We start from the raw sequence: 27,829 nt of genomic DNA, 5'->3' as shown, positions 1-27,829 counted from the left end.
ATCGACACTGGTGCACTTGGTAGTTGGGGTTCAATTAAGTACACTTCTCAGGAATGGTCGACCTGAGTCTGTACAAGACTACACCTTATTTATATCATACATATCATACTCTTCTCAATGGGCTGTGGAGGGTTGCTTATTGTTCACTAGTTGAACAAACTGCAACGTACACATTAGGAAATTAATAAATAAAAATATATATCCTATTTGCACATTTACTTCAAGTATTTAATGGATTTAAACTGATTCCCTCTCTTACATCAACTCTCTTAAATTATTGAAAACTGTCTGAAGATTTAAAAATATATTTCTGAATTTCTTGAAAAATATTATCATAATTCTAATTTTAACTGTAAAACTGAGCAGGTTTCAATCTGGTATATTTTATGATTTATACCTTTGGTTGCAAAATTATAACAATCAAATTCAGATACCTCCTTTTTTCAGCCAAATTACTTTTTCACAAGATATGTAGATATTAAATGAAACAAATACTTTGGAAAAATCTGTATTCTGAAATAAGATTGATCTGTTGTAACAAAAATGAAATTTCTGTTAGAATATGTTTGCATTCAAAAGTAATACTAAAGTGGTGCAATGCAAGAAGATACATTAATGACAATAACAAAGTTATGAAAAAACCACATTCAGACCATACATTGACTAGAATGACTAAATTAGGGACTTGTGATTTTGCTAGATCAACTCACAAAAATTAATTATTCGTAGATGTAACCACACCACCTCATTATTAACAAATAACTCACAATTTTTCATATTTTATCTTTTTACAGAGTTCTTATAATAATATGTTTAATAAAAGCTACATTTGGTTGATAATGAACAAACATCAACATAATGTTAATGATGTAGAAGTTATAAGTAATGAATTGTGTAAACACAGCTTACAACTGGATACAGACATGATTTTAGCTGTTGTAAATGATTATTATGATGCTGATAATAGAAATACTAATCATACTTTTAATGAAATAACATTGTATGATTTATATAAAATATATACTTACACAAGAGTTACTGTTTCGAATGCTGGTTACTGGAATAGAAAATCAAAATTAAATTTAATATTAAACGATACTGAAATATCTCGTCGAAAAAATTTACATGGATTAATAATCAATGGTTCTGGAGTGGTAAGATTAACCTTGCATTATTCTAATCAATAATAGATATAATTCTTTAACCTCTACTCTGAAAAATTAGCATGATTTTTTTTTATAATTATAAATTGAACTACAGTATATAACTATATTGTTTCCCTAAAAGAAGTAATGGTTATTTTTCTATCTTTGATGTATAAGCTGTATTTAATAATTTACTTTCAGAAAAAATGAAGGACAGGCAGACAAAGAGTTCCCTTCTGCACCCAATAAAAGTTTAAAATCATATTTTATTTCTGTTTTGTCATATTTTACTTTCCTGACTTAAGCGATATTAGCTGCTATAGAAGCTAGAGCTATAATGAGAAAGTATACTGATCACTCAGAAAACTACCAAAAAAAATTACCTTTTTTTAGCTTTGTGCCTTAAGGAAAATTTAAAAAAAATGTTAACGACAGAAGATATATTTAAATAGACTGTAAATAATTTGTGAAAATAATTTTTTGTTCCAATGCTCCTAAGACCAATAAATCTATTTTGTAAGATGGACATTTGTATGTATGTCTATGTAGATACTACATAGGTATGTATGTTGGCCTGTATTTGGTTCTATAACTCTGGACCCCACTGACCAATTTTCTTCAAACTTGGTAGAAAGGTACTTACTTTACTACCTTCAGGGAGAAAGAATGTATTAAATTTTTGAAAAAATTCAAAAAAGGGGTGAGAGTGTTTTGACTGAAATAAAATGTCAAATCTTCACTGGGGCACTTCAGCAAAAGTTTTTCTTACAAAACGTTTTTAATCAAAATCACTTTTTTAGAAAAAAAAATATTTTTATCAAGATCACAAATTAGCAAAAAGATTTTATTTAATATTTACCCACTCTCTATAAATGACTATATATTTTCCTTTTATTAGTTGTATAGACTTTAGAAAAGCTTAATGGGAGTTTGTTGCATCTATGTTTTTTACATCAATAGGCTTTCAAACCATTATTAGAATTTTTTGCCCATCCCACTCCAATTGTCTGTGGTAACAAAAACATTTTTTTTAATTAAATTTATTTTAAACTTTCACCCCTCCCTATAAAATTACAAATTTGTTTATTTAAAATTATGGATGTATTTTTGTGTTTCTTTTTTTAATTTTTCAAAGTTATCTTTTTAAATTTATTTTCTCCACTTAGAGATTATTTTCTTAAAAATGAATTTTACCCTAATGCTTTACCTTGTGTATGGGTGTCCCCAAAATGAAAAAAAATTGCAATTTCAAGTTTTTAATGCTCAAAATGGATTTTGTTAAACAATAAAGTTACTAATTATCTTAATATCTCTCCCCTGATGGAGGAGCTATAATGTAGGAATGTTTTATATATATATATAATATGTAATACAATATAATGTAGGAATTATTTTATCATAAAGATATAAAGAGAGCTTAATATTATTGAATTGAAAAAATTTCCAAAATGAATTCCATAACTTGACCAGTATAGCTGGAAAATTATGTAAATTGACTGCTATTTTTATGAAAATTATGTGTACAGCTACAAATGAGATTAGTAATGTGCTATAACTGTCTAGATGAAGCTGGATTCTATTACTAGTTGATAATGACAGATTTATTATTTGTTAACATTTTTTTTTACTGTTTAACTTTAATTTTTATCAAATGTTTCTGAAAAATGTATAGATTGTATGCAGGGTGAAATTAGGTATAGTTTATTTATAATAGATTTCTTGAAAAAGAATTTTTTCCTTTAAAAAATGTTTCAGCTGAGACAGTTGAAAGCAAATGGCAGTGAAGAATCTTTAACACTGCTCACAAATTCTTCATATAAACATAAATCAGATATCGTTAATAGATTCACTATCACACTATGGATGAATGTAGCAAAAATGTATAATTTCACGTAAGTAAATAATACAAACATAAATATCATAAAGAACTATTGTAATACTTAAAAATGCAGTTTAGAACAAATAATAAGAAAAATTAGTTAACATAAAAAAAGATTATTCTGTAGTAGTAGTCCTTCCACGAACACAATGAAGCTGATCCTCCTCTTAGTAATTTCTATAAAATAATTTAGGCAACAGCAGAATAAATATATGCACTATTCACTAATCTATAAACAGAAAACCAATAATAAAAGATACCCAACCTCAAATAATCTGTTTGTTTTTGCTCTTATAAAATTAATATAAAAATGCACTTATTTACACATAATTTCTCAAAATAAATAAAAAAATCATTGCATACAAAAAACAAATGTGACAAAAACAAACTTTTATATTCATCATAGATCAACAAAGACTCAGAGAATAACTCACAAATTAAAAAAAAAATGCATGCAATGTAATCTTTAAAATAATAAATAAAACAAAACAAACCCTTATTCAAAGAAGTCAATCATCATCACAGTGTACCTGAAATTTACAGACTGAACTATTTCAATTATGCATTCTTCTACATTACTAAAATGGGATGCAGCTTTAACTAAAACAACAATTAGAACTCATCAATAGCAATCTCAGAACATTTGACAATCACTTCATAAATGGAAAGTATAAATGTACCAATATTGGCAACAACCTTAATAATCTACACATGCACACCTTAACACACTCAAACATTATTTCATAATTAACAATATACTACACATTAACAATATTCTAAATGAACAGACACAATTCAAATATAACATGCTTTTCAACCAGATTCTGAATTCCTAACTTAAAAAACTGTCATCAACACAAACATCAGCTGATACTGAGGTGAGAACAGCAGCACCAGGTCACATTAAAGGCAACCAACTGGGTTGGTCTAGTGGTGAACTCATCATCATTAGTAAGCTGATTTTGAAGTTGAGTGTTCTAAGGTTCAAATCCTAGTACATAAAGGCAGTTACTTTTATACAGATCTGAATACTAGATCTTAGATACCAATGTTCTAGTGGTTGTGTTCTGGTGGTTAGGTTTCAATCAACCACACATCTCAGAAATGGTTAACCTGAGACTGTAGAAGATTACACTTCACTTACATTCATACATATCATCCTCATTCATCCTCTGAAGTAATACCTTATGGTGGTTCCAGAGGCTAAACAGAAAAAGAGAGAGGATACACATTTAGGTGATAACAAAAATAGCTGAAAACTTTATGACATAAGTTGTTTGAAAACATTATATTTATTATATTTCTGTTTCATTTTTCATTCTAAAAGTTCATAGTTTTAAATAAAAATTTAATTTGAATGCAGAATGAAAATAACTACAGAATAAAAATAATGGTTATGATAATAAGAATGGTGAAAATAAAATTTATTTGACATAATCACATGAAAATAAAACTGGCAGTACTCACAATGAGATTCTATAAAATAAAATGCAAAATCTTGTCAGAGAAGTTAGGAGAATTTTGAATTCTTAATAAATTATATAAAATTGTATACCTTCTCTTACCTCTAAACTGATCATTTTACACTTACATATGTATATATATCTCTTAGTAATGAATCTTTTGGTCATACGTTTGTATACTCTGTAATATTTTGTTATTTTTAATAGGTTAAATGTAACGTTTGTTGATGAATTCGCAATTCTGAAACCTGATGGGCATTATGATGGTATGCTGGGAGAACTTGAAAGAGGAAACGCTGATTTAGGTTTAGCCTTATTGTTAATGAATACAACACGATTAGATATTGTAGATTTCACTTCTCCAATCTGGAAGTTCAGGTAAAAATTATATTATTTGTTTGTGTAATGGATTGGGGAAATGTCTGTGCATATAATCTGATCAACTTCATAACCTAAATCCATAAATTAATGTAACATAAATTTGTGAAACTTCTAATTTATGCTGAATATTGCAACACTTTAAACTATGCACACTATACAATAATTTTGAATACCAAACAGATAAAAGGTTCTCTAAAGAAATTTTTTCAAGAAAATCTAAGTGGCTCTTATTAAACTCATTACACTTCTTAAATGATTAGTACTCAATAGTAGGCAGTAGATAACATAACATGAAAAACATTAGAACCTACTCTTATTTTAATAAAACATATTTTTGAATAATTAATAAACTGAATATGCCTAAAAAATATATAAAAATAAATTAGTGTTCATAAAAATGATAATAGATCTGATCTGATGATTAAACATGAATTAATCAAAATTTCAGAAGATTATTTAGTGGTTGAATTGGTAACTCAAATATGGATAAAATCATTACACTACATTTTTCAGGCAAATGAACCATTGATTGATTATAGCATGAATTATATTCCTATTAATTTTCCACTCTTGTGATTATAGATTGATGCCCAATATTTACCATTCTGTTTTTTGAGAGATTCTGTGCCAAATTAAAAATTCCAAGGTTAACAAGAATTCAAATTTTGATCCTTCCTGTGAAAGATAAAAAAAATTGCATTCCCCCATGGAGTTTAATAAAATAGTAAGCTTGTTAACATTGTTAAAATGCTTATTATTCTTAAATATTTGTATTCCCACTTAAATTATTACATTATCTCTTTCGACTACTTTAAAAAAAATCTGAATGATTTTTAGAATAAGAAATTGAGCTGTCAGATCATTGTTTGAGCTAATAACAGCCAATAATATACACAAATATTTAATGAACAAAATATTCCATCATTTCTGCACATTTATAAATAAAAGGATGTGATCCTTAGGTAAAAAAAATTATAAACTATAAAATTATAAAAAATAAATTAAAAAAAAATTATAAATTATTTTTATTTAAACTTAAGGAATTTCTCTATACAAAACAATACTACTTAGTTGATAAGTTTTAAATAAAATTATTTTTCTTTAAAAAAAAATCACATTTTTTTTAATCCTTATGAAATAAGGACAATTAAATATATTCTCAAATAAATATTATTCAAATATTTTCCAATTAATAAGTTTTAATTATTTTAAAATTAATACTAATTATCTTCATTTACATTGTAAAAACAAATTTAAAAAACCACTTACCTTTTTAAATGTAAGCAAACATGATTTCATAAGATCTTTTGAAGCTGTTATGCAGCTGCTCAAACTGTGCTATTGCAAAGAGCATTATTATTCATAATCCCTGTTTTTAATTGATAAGGGAATCACTTTATTATATAGTGCATCATAAAGTATTCTATATTGTATCAACTGCTATGAAGTCATTTGGCATTAATATAAAAACTAAGGGCATGCCATGATTCAGGACCTAAAATTATTTAACTTTGGTGATCAATAGAAAGTGATTTATTATATATGGCTTTGCTAACTGATATTTGGCCTTGAATGATTCCAGGGATTGAGCATTATAAGGTGATTTTTTTGTTTTTTAATGATAAAACCAAAATTCTAATAGTTTTAACCCTAAGCTTGGTAGTCAGAGGAAAGCTGCTATTGCAGCTCATATTCTACAATACTGCAGGACCGCCATTTAGGTCCAAATAAAAGTAGTCAAGGGGATAATTACTTAGACTATGTTTTACTTTTAATGATACCTTTTTAAAAAACATTAGTGAAAACAGATCTTGTATGCAAATGAATAAACATAACAGTACCTTTTTTTTGGCAGATTTGCAATTCTTGAGAACCACGTAATATAAGGCATTACTAGAATTGTAACTAATCCAGAAGAAATTATATCATCAATTATATAAACTTGAAATTACTAATTTATTTATACTTTATTATTACTTGATTAACAATTAATTTATCATTGAATAAATCAGATTTGATAAATTACAAAACATAAATTGATACAACCAAATAAATAAAAAATAAAACAATATTGTGCAAACAGTTTTGTCAGTGATAAACACTCTCAGTATTTTCATTACTCTTTCTGTAATTTTCATCTAGTAGCATGCAATAATGAGGCTAAGTAGACAAATTAATAATAACATTTTCTTTGTCTGTTGTGATATATATTAATACAAATTAAATTAATTGTTTTTATCACTCATTTTACTATTAACTGCCTTCATGGATATTTAATTTATATTTTTTAGTTATAGAAATGTAACATATTTTACTTGGTGGGCAAAATCTCTTGTCATTTTTTTCTAAAATAGGGTTTTGTTTTTTCAATTGTTATAGTCTTTCTCTAGTGTTTGATGAGAACTCCTAAAAGCTAAGTCATGTTTAAAAATTAAAAAAACCATTTTTAAATTTTTCAATTGCAAGCCGTCTTATTATTTTTTTCAGAAAAAACTTCTTATGTATTGCTGTTTTACTATACTGAGATTTTTCAGAAAATATGTATATGTTATGCCTCCTTTGTGCACCATTACCCACAAAGATGGTTTTTCAGTTAAATTTTACATGTTGTAAAATATCCTATATGTACCCTCATATACATGAGAAGTAATAGAGGGTGAACTAATTAATAAAGAAACTGCTCAAGAAAATCTTTACTCCACTGATGATAATAAAGAGAAGAGATATTGTACTGGGACAGGATGTTATAGGTAGCAAGAAGTCAGCTGCCTGTTCAACAGCAGTCCACCCTCATCTTCTGTGTCAATTGAGATTTCTAAGGTATGATGAATAATTCATATACTGAACAACAATATCTGACATTGAAAAAAATAAATTTTTAACCATATTCCACAACTGATCTCGAAGTGAAAAATAGCTGAACCTGTCTGAAAATGGTTAAATAATGACTGTAAGCATTGGGATGTTAATTTTTTAAAATTATATTAAAATAACCTTGACTCAGTTTGTCATTAAAAAAAAATGCCAAAAGGTTGTATAATTCTCCAGCTTTGCTTATGACAAATTTTTATTTCAAATATGTCGTAAGGGTTTTTAAATATTAATTACTTAATAATATGCAATATTTACAATGCAAATGGAAAAAAAAACCAAAATATTCAATAAAGAGATTTCAGAGCAATTTGACATTGCTTGCCTGACAGCTACCTCATATGTCATTTATAATATTAGTACAACTTAAAAAAAGATACAGCATCAGAAATTATAAAAAATCCAAAAGCAAATTCTAGAATTCTTAAGTTGGATTCTGAGCGACTCCCATTTTTCAAAAGTTCTTACATGTTTACATTAATACTACATAGATACATATGGATTTTCAGTATTGAAAATTAAAATGAAAAAAAAAAGATATTTTAAATATGGGTTCCATTGAATGAGTTCCACCTCATTGTTACATTAATGCCTATATTTTTGAGATTTTTTTTTTGAGTACTTTTAAATTAAGGATCTTGAAACTTCAACATTTATATAAATCCCTGGTTCCCAAAGTTTTTGCCGATCGCTAAACCTTTCCTTTATGCTGCTGCAACAGCAATAGAGGTATAAACGAGAAAGTAAAGATATAGAGTATTAGGTATGGCATATGGCAGCTATAAAAAAAATGGACACAGTTGTTCATCATAACACTCTAAAGAAGCCAGAAAAATTAAACTGAGGTACAAACACAATGTTGAAGAAAAAAGTAATTAAAGACATTTTTATGTTGTCAGATTCTTGATAGAAAAAAGTTTTTAACTTTTTTTGGTCGCTACAAACATGGGAAGAAAAGCAATCATATATTAAACGACCTGTGACAAACCATACAATTAGGAGGAATACATGTGAAGAAAGAGGTAATGTTGAAGATGAAACAAACCAGAAGAATGTAAAAAGATATATAAGAAAAGAAGGCCTTCTTTTTTTCTGAATGAAAGTAGTGGTGTAAAAGGATGGGTTTGTCAAGAATTTCTCCTCAGTGTATTAGGTTTGGTATTAAGTTTTATTTAAACTATGGGTTAAGATGTCTCAAGATACTATGCATAGTGAAGAAAATAAAGACTGATGACAAAGAAGATACAACAACTAATATTCCTCGCATAAATAATAACCAAATTTTATCTGAAAATTTAATGGAAGAGTAGCTTAGCAGTGTACCAAATGTCCCAAGTCACTACTGCAGAAAATCATCACTGTTGCATATGACAAGAAACAAAGAAACATAAGCATATGACAAAGAAACAATATAAATGTAGGTGATTTAACTTTAAGAATATGATGGACAAAAATCTAACTTTACATTGATCAAGCCATGAAGAAAATGAGGTGACTTATCTCTTCAAACTCTTCATGACATCTGTAAGCTAAAGTATACTCCAGATGGTGAGATATATTACAAGGCTTAATTTCAAAGTAAGTAAGTAAGTCTATTGAAAATAGACTATCGGAATAAAAAAATAACTCTGATTCATACTTATGACACCCGGCATAAAAATGTCCTGTCCTGTTCTAAGCTCAGGACATCCATCTATGAACTTGAACCAAATTATGAGCTGGTGTCACATACTAAAACTGAAGCCAATCAGAAGGGATTTATAAGGGTTTTGCAGGGCTTTTTGGTTTACAGATTTTATTATTTGGTAAGTGAATGTCTGATGAGAGGTAGATGTCTGTCTTCATCATTTTCCAGACAGGCAAGGATAATAAATGTAAAATGTGTTAGATCTTATGGAAATTATTTTTGATTATGCTTTATTTGTAATATCCTAATGGAGTATGTTTGCAAGAGGTGTCTACTGTAATTTTGATATTAGTTTGTGACATTGTTATTTTATGTATATTTTGTGACACTATGCCTGCCGCATAGATTTATTATTTCTTCATATGTGGTTTTATGGGATGATTATGTAAAATAAATAGATTCCTTTTTTAAAACTCTTATTACTGTCTGACATTAATTAAAAATTTTTTTAATTACTAATTCCTACTCCATATAACTTTTCTTCTTCTTATGTGTTTCATTGACTCCCAACTAAAATTAAACGAAAAATGAATGTCTTGACAATATCAACATTATTAAAAAATATCCATATTCATAGAATTAAACTATTTCAAATAAAGATTCCTTAAACACAACTTGAACTGACTTAGAAACTTGTTAATAGTCCACTGGCATGCAGATAAGCAACTACTTTTTCTTCTTTTCCATTTTCCAAATCAGCAGCAATATTATTTACTAGACTGAACCTATTTCTGAAGTCTTCATATATGGTACACTCTCCCATTAGATGTTTGACTGTAAGCAGTTTATTACAAACACTACACAGAGGCCTTTCTTCACTGGTTAACAAATATGATTTTTTATTCGAGTGTGACCGATTCTGAGTCTGGCCACCGCCACTTGTTCTCGACAAGTCAGCTTCACGTCACTCTTCCTATAATTCTTCTTATGATTATATGGAGAAGTTTTAACTGCGTTTAGTTTTGCATTTAATCTTCTCTATTCATTACTCCATCTGTTTCTTACTGTATTGGTTAGAGAATTTTTAACAAATGCCACTCGAACAGGAATTATATCCAAGTTACTACAGACTGTTGTCCTTCTAGCAGCTTCATCTGCGCTTTCATTTCCTGCAATCCTATGGTCATCCAGCCTAAACCTATGGTTGTCCAGCCACTACCTCTGTGCATGGCTCGGCTGAGCCTCAGTTAGGCGCGCTCCACGTCGCGGTCAAGACCCGCAGTCTTCTATCTGGCGCTGAAAGCCCCAGGCTCCAGACATGCATTATACATGTCCAGAAGCAGGTGGGGCCTGCAGCGCCTCACCAGCTTAAGCACCTTGCCCCGGTGTGCCGTTGGGACCAGGGGCTTTTCTGGCCTTCAGCAACTGTAGGACTTGCTCCAGTTTCTCCATCGGGAAGAGCGGGAAGTCGCCCAAGTCGCCGAAGTCCCGCTCGACACGTACTGAGTGGACCGGGAACAACGTCTTGACATGCTTCGCTTTAGCCTCGTCTAGTGGAGCTGGTGACCGCGAGACCCCCAATCGCCGAGTTACTCTCTTGAAACCCAGCACCCAAAGGTCTGCATCAACGGTCTCCGTCAGTTCTCGTCAACAGCTTGCCTTGCCACGTTGATGACTCGACGGAGCCACTTCTTTGCCGTCTTATGCTCAGCTGACCAAGATAGTAAATCAGTTTACTCACACCTCAGGCCTAGGCATTGGGTATTAAGATTTCCAAGGAATCAAAAGAGACCGGGAAGCGGCTCGCGCAGGTGTAACGCACCGCGGCCTTGCGAATCGCTTCCGCGCATCGGACGGTTTCCGAGCCTGCCGTACTGGTTGTCACCGGCGTCATACCCATTGTTCTTTAGGCAAGGCAGCCTGCAGGAGACGACGGGCAGGCTATGACCAGGAAACTATCGCCAAGGAGGAACGGACTCGCACGTTTCTCTTATGACAAGAGACCTGAGACCAAAAGACCAGAGGATGATGGACCGCAAGGCTTATCTGTCAGACTGTGGACGGATCGGCGGCATGGAGAGGTGGAATATTACGTGACCCAGTTTTTAACGGGTCACGGGTACTTCCGCGTTTATCTCTATGTCATAGAAAAAGCGCTGTCCCACGACTGCCTCTATTGCCTCGGTGTACGGGATGACGCCGAACACACCTTTTTCAAATGTTCTCGGTGGGCGGCAGATCGACGGACACTAGAAGCTGATCTCGGAGCATTCAGCCCCCACAACATGGTTGCAATGATGCTCTGTGATCTGAACAGCTAGGAGAGTGTGGCCCGATTCGTCGGCAGCATTTTGAAGACCAAAAACGGTGACCTGGATAGTCATGAAAATTAAGTAGCGGCCTTCTCTGGCTAGGATAGGAGGACTTGTCCTAAAGTAATATGTTAAACGGTTTTGGGTCGAGTCCTGGTAGAAAGGGGGTTGGTTTTAGTTGGTAGTCTACTGATGGTGATTGGATAATACCATCAGTGGGAGCCCGACCAACTCCGTGCATAAATGCATTTCCACCTCCAACCAAAAAAAAAAAATTATTTTTATTGTACTTACATTTTGCTAAATTAATACATTTTTTTTTTTGTAATTTTCATATAAGTAGCTACATACTTTTTAAAAGATACACTGCTAGCATGATTGATATTTTTAATAAATTTTTTCCTCATTTTTATTTATTTATTTTTTTATTTTTTCAATATTTTTTAAAATGTCTATTGTTTGTTTCTGCTTTATTTTAAATAAATTTAAAATAGTTATTTTTTATACAGATATCCATCTTAGTATCTTAATAAATTCGTATAATAACTCCTGCATGACATTCAGAAAACGAGTCAAACCTGTGACAAAAAGAAATTAATTTATGGGTTTATTTATTTTAAGAAGTTAATAACAGTCAGTAAGATAATTAAAAATGTGTTTAATTGTTTACAGTCCCATAAAAAACCACTCTTCAAAACATCTGTATTGTACTACATTAAATTTATTAACTTTATTCTGTGTTTTTTGCTTTCCTGTATAATTTTAATTTTAACACATAGGGGGTTTTGCCTGCCAAGATATGATATATGTAACAAATAATTATAATATAAAGAATTTTTTTCATAACATTTAATAGTATAAATAGATTTTCTCTTTGCAGGCCTCTCTTTGTATTTCTTAATCCAAGAGCATTTGGTTCTTATGAAGCACTATTAATGCCATTTTCAGTTGGTTTATGGTTATGTATTATATTTTTAACAGTGTCAATTGCAACTATCCTAAAATTTATTAAATATTTTTATGCACATTTTTATGAAGACTGTAATACATATAATAAAACATGGAGTGAGAATATCTTCATAATAATTGGTGCAATCTCTTCAAAAGGTAACATTATTAAGAGCAGTTTATTAATTTTTTTCTTTGTTTATTTTACACTGCAGTAACTATAAGCTTACCAATTGCAGCTACTTACCTGTTCTTTTTTATAAAATGAGAAATTAATATTATAGCATGTGATAAATTCCAAACCTGAGTTCAGAACCTTCCCGATGAAAGATAGAGATGCTACCACTTCTTCATGTGGTCATTAATCTATGTCCATAATGCACAGATAAAGTCATTTATTTATGTGTAAATACACACACACACACACACACACACACACACACACACACACACACACACACACACACACACACACACACACACACACACACACACACACACACACACACACACACACACACACACACACACACACACAGACACACAGACACACAGACACACAGACACACAAAACTTATCTAACACTGTCGCAGACTTTTTCATATATACTGTACAAATCTGTGGACCAATGGACATCTTATTTAAAGAAATAAGTAAAGTTTCTGATTTGCTTAACAAGAATTATACAAATGCTTAAAAAATATTTGAATCTTGATAATCCTCAACTTAAAATATAAATCTTATAATTTTAAATAGAATTGATAGACAAAGGAAATAGGGTAGTGAAATAAGTAGACTAAATCTTGTAGAAATTAGTTTAAACATTATTTAAACTGTTACAAATGTAATGGATAGAAGAGTAGGAATTTTAAACAGAATGTTTGCTATTAGAATAACTTTGTTAAGGAAATTATTTTGCTTAGGACAAAATAAAGCTGAAGGAATGATAATACTGGAGTTTTTTATATAGTTTTTTTTATTGATTATGAAGAGATTAAAAAGAAAGATGAAATAATTAAATTAATAAATGTAAAAGGTTTACAATCTACTTATAATAATAGATTATTAGAATGTCATACTAGGAGAAAATGAGAAACAAAAAATATAGTTGGGGAATATTTTTTTACATGAAAAGAAAAAGTGTTTTCAAATTAAAAATCATTTTTAAAGATTATAAAAGAATTATAATTTCCAACATCAAAATTAATGTTAATCTTTAAAATGTTAAAAGTGAATGATTTCATTTATAGCACATCAAACAGTACCTTCTCATGTCAAAAATATAATTAAAATCAACAACCAAAAGCATAAATTTGAATTTATTTAATCAAATTAAGAATCCATTTTTCTACGAAAAATTAATCAATTTAATCATAAATTAATTAAATTGTTCATAATTTTATCAAATATTTGTTTTAAAAAATTACATTGAATACAAAGTGAAGTTAGGAAATTACCTGTTTTTATGAAAGAAAACTTGAAATTAGATTCTTAATAAGAATTGTGATTCTTGATTCAAATCGTGTACTTTGATTGGTGATGATAAATTAATTTAATCGGCGTAACAAAACTTGGAGCACTCTAAAATTATTAGATATAAAACAACGGTCTTTCCAAAGGTTTTTTAGATCTAATTATCAGCATCTCTTTTGTAGACTATCCACATCAGTGTTAAAGCATAATAATCTGCTATTCAATAGCACACTAATATTGTGGATATTTCACTGAAGTAGGTGCTAATTGTTATCTCCAAGAGATCTTTGGATAATAAAATTCCTTACATTTCCAATTTCCATTTAATTATAAAAGGTTGTAGATCATTTGAATTTCTACCAAAGATTTATAAGATAGGTATTCCAAAAAAATTTATTGCGATTAGAAACATTATTTTTGTCTGACGATTCAAATTTTCACGTCAGGGTTTGTTAACAGGAAAATTTTTTTTGTCAATCAAAAATCCAAAAAATATCAATGAATGATCAGTGCATTATGAGAAAATTTTATCTGGTGATTTTATCTGAGAACAAGTGACATTATTGGTCACTATTTTTCAAATTACTAAGGGACACTCAGTATACTTAATCAATGTTATTGCATACTAATAACTGAGAAAGATCCAGATTTTCTTTTAACCTGAATTTTAATAATATGATCTTTGTAATATATGATTTCAACATGACAGTGAGATAATTTATAGTGAATGACAAAGCATGACAGTCCTGCAAGAAATATTTAAAGATCACTTGATCTCTTTGGTAATGATTTATCATGATGAATATGCTGACGGATCACCTGATTTATCATATACTGCTTTTTCTTGTGAAGATAAAATTTCTTGTTAAGAAAAAGTATACTTCCAACAGTTTAAAATAACTGAAGAATTAAAAGTTAGAATTAGAGAGGAAATTACAAATTTCACACCAGAAATACTGCAAAATTTTAAGAACATTACAACAGTGTTTAAGAAAAAAAATTGTAGTTATATTGAAGAAGAGATTTCCTCTGTAACTGTGACAATTATTGAGGAATCAGCTTGTTGATCACCAGATATAAAATATTTTAATGGATTATAGCACAGAGATTGATGAGTAAAGTAGAAACTATTCTGAAGGTAGAACAAACTGATCTCTGGAAGGATGGAAGTTTTGCCAATAATATTTTACAATGAAAACTATTGAAAACATCAATAGTTTGGTACAAAAGCAAACATATTATTCAAAAAACTTTTGACAGAGCTATGCTTACAAAATAATGGCAAATTTTTGGCAGAAGAAGGATATCAAAATGCCTTAACAGTACATAGGAAATGTATAGCCAAGTTCAGTGAAAAAAGTAGTAGAATTAATGTAAATTTAGGAATGAGTTAAAGTACCTGTATGTCACCAATATTACTTAATTTTGACAGACAATCTTCTAATGAGGTGGATCAATCAGTAAGTGCTATTTTGCACTTATTGTTATTTTACGAAAATAACAAAAATATATGAAAAAGTGGATTTAACAAAAACAAAAATGGAGCCTCCAAAAGCACAGAGGCCTATAAGTGAGAGGGTGAGGATTTCAGCCACCCCCAAAAGCAATAAGAGTGCATTGCTACTGACCGCAACATCTAAGCTGGTATCATCCGATGCCAGTAGCAAGGAATCCTCCATTGTTTACTACGGAGGATCAGATGATTCCATCTCTGAAGCCTCAGATACCTTGGAATTTGACATTGAGGCTTTTAGAAAGATGAAAAAGTGAAGCAAAAAAGGGTGGCGTAAAGGGAAATCTAGGCAATAAAATTTAAGACAAGCCTATTTTAGTGTTTCTATGAAGAATTTTTTAATAAAAGTAGTATCTTTTAATTTTAGCATGTGTTTTTAGATAGTTTTTGAACACATTTCATTAACTGATTTGTGTGATATTAGATGGCAAGGACTCCTTACAACCTTGTCATTTCATATTTAAATGTTTTTTTTTCAATGTGTCTTACTTTTTATATTACATGAAGTATTTTTTTTTTTACAAAATTTAGTAAGAAATAGTTAGAAGTTTTTAAAATAGCAAGGGCCTTTAACACTCTTGTTATGTTGTGCTTTCAGGGTTTCAATAACCTTCAACAAGTCAATTTTTAGATGCTTTTTTTGACAAGACTAGTTCCTGACTCTGTCATTAGTGTTGTATTATAGGGGAGGAAAAAATTTTTTTTCTGATATGGAAAGGGGCTAATGACCACAGCAGCCGATGCCTCTAAAACTTCAACAAAAAAAATAAATAAATGAACAGTACTTGTACCTCATGAGTGCGATTTACAAATACACTGAAAATTTTGTTTAATTATCTGATTATCTGCAGTAGGCTGTACCATGTTTCCATGAATAAACAGAAACAATATAATTTCAATAAACAGTTACAGTCGCACAAATACTTCAAGACTCAAAAATGATTTACAATACAATTTGATGGAATTGATAGACTGTCACGATAACAATAAGTCATCTTTAAAATCTTTTTCTTTCTTTTTTTTAATAGATTTTATCTACAATAGTTATTACCTTTTATATTTGTAAGAAAGTTGTCTCATTTTCTCATAAAATTTTTTTCATAAAGAAAATTTATTTTTCCAGGTTTTGAAAAATCAAATAAATTACCAGAAAGAATAATTCTATATATATCATTAACTATTGGCATGCTGTTAAGTGTTTTCTACAGCACAGTGTTAGTCTCATCACTACTACAACCTTCTCCTTCAAATATAGTTACAAGTGAACAATTACTTAACAGCCAAATCGAAATTGGTGTTTTTAACAGTACATACTACAAAACATATTTCCAGGTTGGTAAATTTATTTACTATTAAACTCATTTTATCTAATTCAGTTAGCTGATTCATTATTACCTTATAAATAATACAATTCAATATTGAATTATATAGTAATAATTTAAAAATGTGTATCTTTTTATAAAAGATCCACATTTTGGTTGTTGAACATGGAGGTTTAAAGGTTATGGAAGCAAAAAATAAAAAACAGCAACCCACACTTTATTAACAAAAAACCCCTTTCATAACGTTAATAAACCCAACAATTTTTTTCTACTGTATAAAATGAAATTTTATTAAATTTCAAGTTCAGTTTTTTACAAAATGTATCTCTCAGTAACCTTCATTATTCCTGATTTTTATAGAACACATACAGGTTCGTTTCCCAAGTGGAGGCATATGAACTCCATGAACTCTTAGTTGTCTCAGTCCAATAACAGACACTCTCTTTTTTCTGTTTAGCCTTCAGAACCATCGTAAGGTATTATACTTCAGAGGATAATGAAGATATGTATGAATGTAAATGAAGTGTAATCTTGTACAATCTCAAGTCGACTATTCAGAGATGTATCATTAATTGAAACCCAACTACCACAGAACACCAGTATCCATGAATCCACTAACAGACAGTTTCAGTCTGCAGACTGGAATACAGAGAGCAAACCATCATCTACAATCGTAGTTAATAACACTCTGTTCCATAATTTCACCATCACAAAACTTCCTTATGTTCCTAATGTATTACATATACAGTAAATATACTGTAATGTAATAACATTTCTGTAACTAATCATAAATCTACTTCAGTAAAACAAAGCTTGTCTTCAATCTTGTCTTAACTATAGTTTCAGTTCTATATTTAATTCTATGATCATGATGCTAATAGTAATGTAAAAAATTAACTTATTAAAAATAAACAACTTATCATAATTCCAAAATTAATCACATTATAATATTAGACCATTTCTATCTTGGTTCCATAAACAATTTTTACTAGACTCACAAAATTAACACATTACCGAACATACAATATATTTCATTTCTTTCCAAGTTACACTATTTCTTCAACTCTGCTCAGTATGTTCTCCTTTTTATCATCACTGTCATTCATGCAGCTGTCCGAATTGAAATCAGTTTCATGTAATTTTACAATAAAACTCTTGACTAACCATCAATGTAAAAAACTTTTGACTAAAATTGGTGAAAGTTTTAAATAATTTGAGTCACAATCTTTCACAGTTTTTCAAACTGCCAACCAAAAGTTTACATTTATTTCTCTAAATTTTTCTTTCACCGTTTCTATTGTCTTCTAAATTGAATGTTACATTGTTTTGGGCAATCTAATTTTTAACACATGCCCAGATATTCTCAATTGCATTTAAGTCGGAATGATAAGGTGGTAATCTGAGAACCGTATTTCATTTTTCAGCAAACAAAGAGTGTATTTTGTACGTTTTAAATCACGGTTTGTGTATTTTTATCAGCATGTACTATTCGGGTTTGAATATTTCATGTGAAGATGATATCTTGTTTTTAATGAGCTAATCGATCTTCTTTTGTTTCTATAAATTCGAGTTAGGGGCCGGATTTATTTAAATATTATGGTACGGTGGTTGTCCATGACTATTAAAGATATCGGTAAAATTTAAGACACAATCCATTTTTTTTTAATTTTTAAAATTCATATCGTCATGGTAATCGCCCGTTTTTTGACCCAACTTAAATATTACGAGAGCATTTTCGACAAACCCGTTTTTTCTTCCCGCATAAACTATTATTGCTCGACTCCCTTTAGAAACGGGAGCTTTCAGCCCTTCTGAAGAACCATCGGTCCATGCTTGACTCCTTCGTATGAGAATTTGTATAGGTTTCATCTACGTATATAATTGGACGATTTTCTTCTCTGTAACGCGTTACGGAACGCATATAATGCAACCTTTTATCTCGTATATAATCATTCTCGATCAAAATTTTTCCCTTGTTTTCAGCTTTTTTCCAACGGAAGCCTAAAATTTTCATGACTACACAAAGAGCCCCTTCAAACTTTATTTGTTCTTTTTATAATGACTAAAATTTTCTCAGAGAGGTACGTTCTCCATGCCGTAGGTGAAACTCATTCACCGTCCTTCGAGTAACATTTTTGTTGAATCTTCCGGGTTAAGTTTTCAACTTCTTCCTTTGCCGTTTTTTACGAAGAGTACTGAATCCACTTCCACTAATTTGTGTTGTTCTTGTTGCTTTAAGATGCGCTTAAAAATCTAACGGATACACCAGTCGCTTTAGAAACACGAATCTGAATTTTTTCAATTTTTTCTTTGTTCTTCTTCGGCTTCTTTCTTTATTAAATTATATATATTGAGAATAATTCCTGGAATCTGATTTTTGATAATCCTCTTTCCTCCAATTTTACCAGTTTTTGCCGACATTATGGGTTTATGTTTACGCTAGAAAAAAGTAAATTTACGAACAATTAGTTAACTGAGTTAACAATTACCGAGTTAAAAATTACTTTTCTTTAACGACACCAACATTATTGATAAAGATATTAACATATAACAGTTGCGAACAAGATATATTATGTACGAATTAAATCCAGTTATTGTTTATAAAAAACGTATAAAATGATTTCAGAAAAGTACGTAAATACCATGTTTTACGCTCGGAGTTCTAATCTCAACTTGCAAGTTGTTTACCTCTACCACAAAATGTTGCATTTCTGCAATGCTACGGCGCATCCAATTTCTATACGCGCCACCACTGAACAAACATGCTGAACATTTTGGTTTCCTATAAGATACTACTAATATTTGCATATCTTTAGTAACAAATCATCCAATTCTTCAATTATTGAAGAGTATTCACAGAGAACTCAAATTGAACTTAAGTGTCGATGATGAATATGTGTTTATACAACTATAAACTTCAATCATATAAGAAGAATTTCAGCTAAATTGAAAAATTTCAATCATTTTTAATTTATTAAACTTTAGTTCTCATTAATTTATTCTCTTCATTAACGGTAGTTGTACTCATTAATTTTCATTGTAATGTCCAGAATGATAAATTTCTTATCTATTATGTCTTCTAAAATATAATTATGTCCAAATTCTGATATAAATTTCATTCTAGATAAGCCAGCCTGATCCTACAAAAAGAGAGCAAACTTTTAAATTTGACCCTATATTTGATTGACTATCGCCTTTTAATAATAGGTAAAGGTAAGGAAATTGCCCAAAGTCATTTTATTTTTCAGATTGTTGTATTAAAAATAATGATAAGGAATCAATCAAAGCAAGCCCAGGAATGTATTACACAATAGTTCATATAAAATCATTAAAAACTGGAATAAGGTGTAATGATTTTAATAGCCATGTTTTGCTAAAACTAAAGTCTCTGATAAATAAAATAAGCATTTAGCTATTTGGAGAAGACTCTTCAAATGGAATCCAAAGCTGAAGATCTACAGATTAATTTTCTGTCATGTGGTTGAGAATAGTAGTTGCTATTATATGATTAGATATTTAATATCATATTTCAAATATTTTTATTTATTCATACTTTATGTATTTAAATTAATATGTATGATACTTGTATTAATCTTTATCCTAAAGCCATTTGTATTTCAATTTTATTTTTAAAAAACAATTTTATATATGAGTAACATTAATGCAAATAATGAAGTAAATAAGAAGAAATGAATGAGAGCGAAGATAATTAGAGACCATGCAGTGTGAACTGACTAGACACATATTAGTGTAACGCCAATAAATAAGAGTTTTAGGGTGATATTAACTTACAACTGTACAATACAGTCCTATACCACTTTTTTTCCTCCTCTATGAATAATGTGACCTTGCCATTGGTGAGGGGGCTTGAGTGCTCAGGGATACAGAGTAGCTGGACCGAAGGTGCAACCATATCGGAGAGGTATCTGTTGAGAGCCAGACTAAGGAATGATTCCTGAAAGAGGGCAGCAGCTCTTTCAGTAGTTGTTAGGGGTGTAAGTCACAATGACTTAAACGGTCATATCAACATCACTCAGTCCTCTGAGTACTGCCCAGCTGAAAGCAATGGAAAACTACAACTGTTTTTTTTTCCAAGAAAATGTGGCTCTCTGCATTTTCACATAATAATAATGGAGGCGCCTTCCTTGGTAAAATATTCCGGAGGTAAAATAGTCCCACGTTCGGATCTCCGGGTGGGGACTACTAAGGAAGGGGTCACCAGAAAAGTAAAAAATAACATTCTACGAGTCGGAGCGTGGAATGTTAGAAGCTTAAAAAAGGTTGGTAGGGTAGAAAATTTAAAAAGGGAAATGGATAGGGTAAAGGTGGATATAGTAGGAATTAGTGAGGTTCGGTGGAAAGAGGAAGGCGATTTTTGGTCTGGTGATTTTAGAGTAATTAACTCAGCGTCAAATAATGGGCAGGCAGGAGTAGGTTTCGTGATGAACAAGAAGATAGGGAGGAGAGTGGAGTATTTCAAGACGCATAGCGATAGAATCGTTGCAATAAGGATAAAATCAAAACCTAAACCAACAACGATTGTTAATGTCTATATGCCTATAAGCCTCCATGATGATGATGAGGTAGAGTGTGTATACGAAGAGATTGATGAAGCAATTAAACATGTAAAAGGAGATGAAAATTTAATAATAGTTGGAGATTGGAATGCAAGCATTGGAAAAGGCAAGGAAGAAAATATAGTGGGTGAATATGGGCTGGGCAAAAGGAATGAAAGAGGGGACCGACTTATAGAGTTTTGCACGAAGTATAATTTAGTAATTGCCAACACCCAGTTTAAAAATCATAATAGAAGAATATACACTTGGAAAAAGCCAGGCGATACTGCAAGGTATCAGATAGATTATATCATGGTTAAGCAAAGATTTAGAAATCAACTCGTTGACTGCAAAACTTACCCTGGAGCAGACATTGATAGCAACCATAATTTGGTGATAATGAAATGTAGATTGGGGTTTAAAAACCTGAAGAAAAGGTGTCAGATGAATCGGTGGAATTTAGAGAAGTTTGAGGAAGAGAAGGTAAAGAAGATTTTTGAGGAGGACATCGCAAGAGGTCTGAGTAAAAAAGATAAGGTAGTAAATGTAGAAGAAAAATGGGAGAATGTTAAAAAGAAAATTCTTAAATCAGCAGAAGCAAACTTAGGCAGAATAAAGAGAACTGGTAGAAAACCTTGGGTTTCAGACGATATATTGCAGCTGATGGATGAATGTAGAACATATAAGAAAGATAGTGATGAAGAAAGTAAAAGGAACTATCGGCAATTAAGAAATGCTATAAACAGGAAGTGCAAACTGGCGAAAGAAGAGTGGATTAAAGAAAAGTGTTCAGAAGTAGAAAGAGAAATGAACATTGGTAAAATAGACGGTGCATACAGGAAAGTTAAGGAAAATTTTGGGGTACATAGATTAAAATCTAATAATGTGTTAAACAAAGATGGTACACCAATATATAATACGAAAGGTAAAGTCGATAGATGGGTGGAATATATTGAAGAGTTATACGGAGGAAATTAATTAGAAAATGGTGTTATAGAGGAAGAAGAGGAAGTTGAGGAGGATGAAATGGGAGAAACAATACTGAGATCTCAATTTAAGAGAGCATTAAAAGATTTAAATGGCAGAAAGGCTCCTGGAATAGACGGAATACTTGTAGAATTACTGCGCAGTGCAGGTGAGGAAGCGATTGATAGATTATACAAACTGGTATATAATATTTATGAAAAAGGGGAATTTCCGTCAGACTTCAAAAAAAGTGTTATAGTAATGTTACCAAAGAAAGCAGGGGCAGATAAATGTGAAGAATACAGAACAATTAGTTTAACTAGTCATGCATCAAAAATCTTAACTAGAATTCTATACAGAAGAATTGAGAGGAGAGAGTAGAGGAAGTGTTAGGAGAAGACCAATTTGGTTTCAGGAAAAGTATAGGGACAAGGGAAGCAATTTTAGGCCTCAGATTAATAGTAGAAGGAAGATTAAAGAAAAACAAACCAACATACTTGGCGTTTATAGACCTAGAAAAGGCATTCGATAACGTAGACTGGAATAAAATGTTCAGCATTTTAAAAAATTTGGATTCAAATACAGAGATAGAAGAACAATTGCTATCATGTACAGGAACCAAACAGCAACAGTAACAATTGAAGAACATAAGAAAGAAGCTGTAATAAGAAAGGGAGTCCGACAAGGGTGTTCCCTGTCTCCGTTACTTTTTAATCTTTACATGGAACTAGCAGTTAATGATGTTAAAAAACAATTTAGATTCGGAGTAACAGTACAAGATGAAAAGATAAAGATGCTATGATTTGCTGATGATATAGTAATTCTAGCCGAGAGTAAAAAGGATTTAGAAGAAACAATGAACGGCATAGATGAAGTCCTACGCAAGAACTATCACATGAAAATAAACAAGTACAAAACAAAAGTAATGAAATGTAGTAGAAATAACAAAAATGGACCACTGAATGTGAAAATATGAGGAGAAAAGATTATGGAGGTAGAAGAATTTTGTTATTTGGGAAGTAGAATTACTAAAGATGGACGAAGCAGGAGCGATATAAAATGCCGAATAGCACAAGCTAAACGAGCCTTCAGTAAGAAATATAATTTGTTTACATCAAAAATGAATTTAAATATCAGGAAAAGATTTTTGAAAGTGTATGTTTGGAGTGTCGCTTTATATGGAAGTGAAACTTGGACAATCGGAGTATCTGGGAAGAAAAGGTTAGATGCTTTTGAAATGCGGTGCTATAGGAGAATGTTAAAAATCAGATGGGTGGATAAAGTGACAAATGAAGAGGTATTGCGGTAAATAGATGAAGAAAGAAGCATTTGGAAAAATATAGTTAAAAGAAGAGACAGACTTATAGGCCACATACTAAGGCATCCTGGAATAGTCGCTTTAATATTGGAAGGACAGGTAGAAGGGAAAAATTGTGTAGGCAGGCCACGTTTGGAATATGTAAAACAAATTGTTAGGGATGTAGGATGTAGAGGATATACTGAAATGAAACGACTAGCACTAGATAGGGAATCTTGGAGAGCTGCATCAAACCAGTCAAATGACTGAAGACAAAAAAAAACCGCTTTTTAAAAGTACAACAAACAAAAACTTTGTTTTAACAAAAAAATAGCCTTTAAATTAAGAAAATAATAAATAAAAATTAAGAACTTAATAGTATTAAGAATTATAAACCAATCAGGCTTAGAATTTGGAATTTTAATTTCATACCTATAAATTCCTCTGTCATAAGTAATTTTATTTGGGTGACAGTGAGTTGTTTGGGAAAATAAATAAACTCTACTCTACAATTAAAAAATTGTGTTCATATGAAATAATATAATAAATCTCATTTTAAACAAAGTATAAATCAGAATCAATAATACTTTTTATAAATAACAAAATTTAGATATTTTTTCTTAATTTATTTTTATAAGCGCATCAATATTGTTGCAAGGAAAGGCAAATATGTAATATGAAATTCATAGCTGCATTGTGCAGTTAGATTCTTCAGAGATGCTTCAAAATTAAAGGAATGTAATTTTGGTTTATTCTGTCATCCAAGTAAGGATTCTGATTTTAGTAGAAATGTAAAACAACCATTTAAAATGAAGTTCAAAAGACTAAATCTGATTCTACTTAAATCTACATCGATAACCTAGTCACATTGATTGAAGATTTATTAATTTACTCTTCCTCTCTTTCTTTCTTTCTTCTTCTTCCGTCATCTGCATCAAGTTCACAGTATTGCTTCTCAGGAAAATGGAATTCCATAAATATAAATTTAAGATGCAGTTAGCTGAATAAGATCAAAATCCCAGTTAGCTAGGATCTATCTAATGATTTAGATTTTGTAAAACAACTAAAATGAGCTTCAAATCTATTTCTAGTTGGCAACCATTCACACAAATAGTACACTCTTCCAAATGAATAATCACTCTTCTAGTACTGTGAATTTTATGATTAATAGTTAAAATTTATAACTTTTTTCTGAAATCTACTATGATCTCTTAAGTATTTATTAGCTAAGGTAATGAATAATTTTTTATGAATTTACCAAATACTATTTACAGAAAAACAAAATATTAATTAAAGTTAAATAATAATAATGCCCTGAGCTAGATAATTCCCGCGTCCAAAACATACCAACTGCTCCTCGTCCAGGGCAGTAACAGCTGTACATCCGCACAATATAAAGCTGGCTAATGAAGCTCTGAATACTTTCAGACATGTGATCATTCTTAATAATAATGATTCTGATCTGTTTTCCAAATTCAGGTCACTATAAGACTAAACTCTTTGGTCATCTGCAAATCATGTTTATTATAAAATGATTTTGGATTCAGACTTACACCACCTTTTGAGCTGGTGATGTGGAGACAGGGCCAACAATAGAAGGTATAAAGACACTCTTCCGTTGTCCATATAACCTTTACAATTACAAGCATGTAGTAAAGTGCCAATGTGTCAGTATATGGAAGCCCTAAAAGCTTTGGTTAGTAGGGGTTTTTGGTATAGAAAGAGAGAACTTCTCTAAAGTGAGCTCTTTCTTGATTGCTTGTAAGATTACCAGGTGTGTTGGTGGATCTGTTAAAGAAATTTGCAAACCTTTTAATTGTTGTACATAGAAACTCTAAATGACAGCCAAACAAAGAAAATCTTTTGCATTGAAGAAGATTGGTGTATTCCCTGTGTTTGTTCAACCTCAGAGCACCCTAATTCATTAAAAGGAGTTGTTGTTTCTCGGGATCTGCTTAATTGCACAGAAGAAGAAACATTGAAGAACTATCCAGTCAAGTTGTGACTGAATGCCAAAAGGCTGACCACAAGAAGAAATAGTGAGGTTTTCCTTCTGCTTCTCATGCGCTAACATGCAATAGACTTTCCTTGCCTGAGAAGGTACATATTGGCATATATCATTTGGACTTGCAAGCTTTCATACTGCAGCCTTTGCAGTGTTTCAAATTCCAGCTCTTTGGACACACTGTGTTCAAATGGGAAAGACAGAAAATATGTGTATATGTGTGTGTGTGTGTGTGTGTGTGTGTGTGGTGAGGCAAGTTGTGAGGGTGAGCCATGCAGAGAGCCTCCTGTTTGCATCAGCTGCAAAGGGTAGCATATCTGCCGTTCTAGTAACTGTCCATTTTACAAAATGGAAACTGTGATTCAGGAGATGAAAACACTACAAAAAGTCAGCAATCCCAAAGCAAGAAAAATTGTCAGCAAACGAACACCTCGACCTGTATCAACTTATGCAAAAGCAACTGTTACCACTTTTTTCATCAAAGGTCAACATAGAATAGCTAAATTCTACCCTTGTGCCAAGTCTTGTAATAATGATTGAAAAAATCATAAATAGGATGAAATTTTTCCCAAAAGAACCAGTAAGATCCGCCAAGATGCAGCCACTAGTGGATTGTACATAACAATCTTAAGGAGACACCTGAAAAATCTCATAAATATTCCTTTACCCACCTTAGGAAGGTGAAGCAAAAATGCAGAAGTTTGAGCATCATGTGATCCAGGTCCAACTCCAGATAGAGAATGCCCTGGATAGAAATACTGTTGAACAGAAAGCTATGAAGCCTCTGAAAGCACAGGGGAATCCAAAAGAGAGGGCAAGCATTCCTGCTGCTCCAAAAATTTCAGTCTAGTGCATTCATTCTAAACTTGGATGCAATTTTCCCCGTTCCACTTGAGCCAGAATCATCCGATTACCTTAGGACATCCTCTCCACCACAATCAGTGGTATCAGAAACATAAGAAGATTTCATCTCCAAGGTCTCAGACATACTATCTTCAGAAGTGGAAGCTGTCAGGAGCATAGAAAAAGAAGTAAAAAAAGAATGGCCTAAAAGAAAATCTATACAATAAACATATGTGATATTGAGGGTGATTTTTTATGCTTCTTTTATACATTTTGTAATTTTTTAATAACTAAAAATCTATTTTTAAGGATATATTTTAAATAATTGTGGATCTTTGCACCTGTTTTGATGATTTGACAGCATTTCTTTTAAAATGTATTGTGTGTTTTTTAAGTGGCAAGGACCCGATACACCCTTGCCACCTTGTGTTATTTGGTGCCTAAATAATCTATAACAAGTCTGTTTACAAGTTGATCTCTTTGACAAGACTGGTCTTTTGACTCAGTTGCTTATTTTTTGTCTGGATGGCAAAGTTTTTTCTTTTTTGTTGACCATAGCAGTCAATGACCAAAATCTCCCTCCCCCAAATAATAATAATAATAATCTGTATTTTTTTCAGGATTCAAGCAATAAAATTTTATATGAAATTTATAAGAAAAAGATAAAAAATGATGGCGGTTTTTATTCTTTAGAGAAAGGAATGAATTTAGTAAGAAAATCATATTTTGCATTTTTCGATGAGGAAACAGATATTTATCAAGATATATTTGATACTTTTACAGTTAGTGATGTTTGCAGAATTATTGAAATTGAATTATCATCATCTGTTTATACACCATGTCCAATTAGAAAAAATAGCCCATTTAAAGAATTAATTAACTATGGGTAAGTAAATTTTATATGTATAAACGAGGTGCGACAATAAAGTAATGAGACTGATTTTTCTTTGCAAGACGTGGCAACCCTGCAGCTTGCGTAGGAACACCAAATTTGAGCTTGGTCTATAAGCTACTTCTAGTCCAAGCGGCACATTGATGCAACTGCTCAGTCGTGAGTTGTGCTGTAATAAGTGAACACGTGTTTGTGTCCCTCGTCACAGCTTTTTGGACATCTTGTGTTGTTTGAAAATGGTGTCCCTTGACCGCCATCTTGACTCTTGGAAATAGAAAAATGTAGCACGGAGCAATATCTGGTGAATAAGGTGGCTGTGGTAGTACTGAAATTTGT

The 27,829-nt window shown here is 31.1% G+C and overlaps 1 protein-coding gene across 1 annotated transcript; it reads left to right on the top strand.

The window, feature by feature from the left end:
* The first annotated feature begins 839 nt into the window (after positions 1 to 839).
* On the top strand, positions 840 to 27,829 carry LOC142326937 (putative glutamate receptor). The gene is made up of 6 exons (XM_075369667.1): positions 840 to 1,154; positions 2,901 to 3,037; positions 4,695 to 4,865; positions 12,559 to 12,785; positions 16,736 to 16,944; positions 27,222 to 27,829. The coding sequence occupies exons 1-6, from the start codon at positions 840 to 842 to the stop codon at positions 27,489 to 27,491; spliced, it is 1,329 nt and encodes a 442-aa protein (XP_075225782.1). The 3' UTR covers positions 27,492 to 27,829.

This window comes from Lycorma delicatula, chromosome 6, assembly GCF_047948215.1.
Source record: "Lycorma delicatula isolate Av1 chromosome 6, ASM4794821v1, whole genome shotgun sequence".
Lineage (NCBI taxonomy): Eukaryota > Metazoa > Arthropoda > Insecta > Hemiptera > Fulgoridae > Lycorma > Lycorma delicatula.
This window is presented reverse-complemented; position numbering and strand designations above follow the sequence as displayed.

Coding starts and splice junctions, on each gene's coding strand:
- LOC142326937 (XM_075369667.1), top strand. CDS start 840: ATGAACAAACATCAACATAATGTTAATGATGTAGAAGTTATAAGTAAT. Junction 12,786..16,735: donor TGGTGCAATCTCTTCAAAAG/GTAACATTATTA, acceptor TTATTTTTCCAG/GTTTTGAAAAATCAAATAAA. Junction 16,945..27,221: donor ACTACAAAACATATTTCCAG/GTTGGTAAATTT, acceptor TATTTTTTTCAG/GATTCAAGCAATAAAATTTT.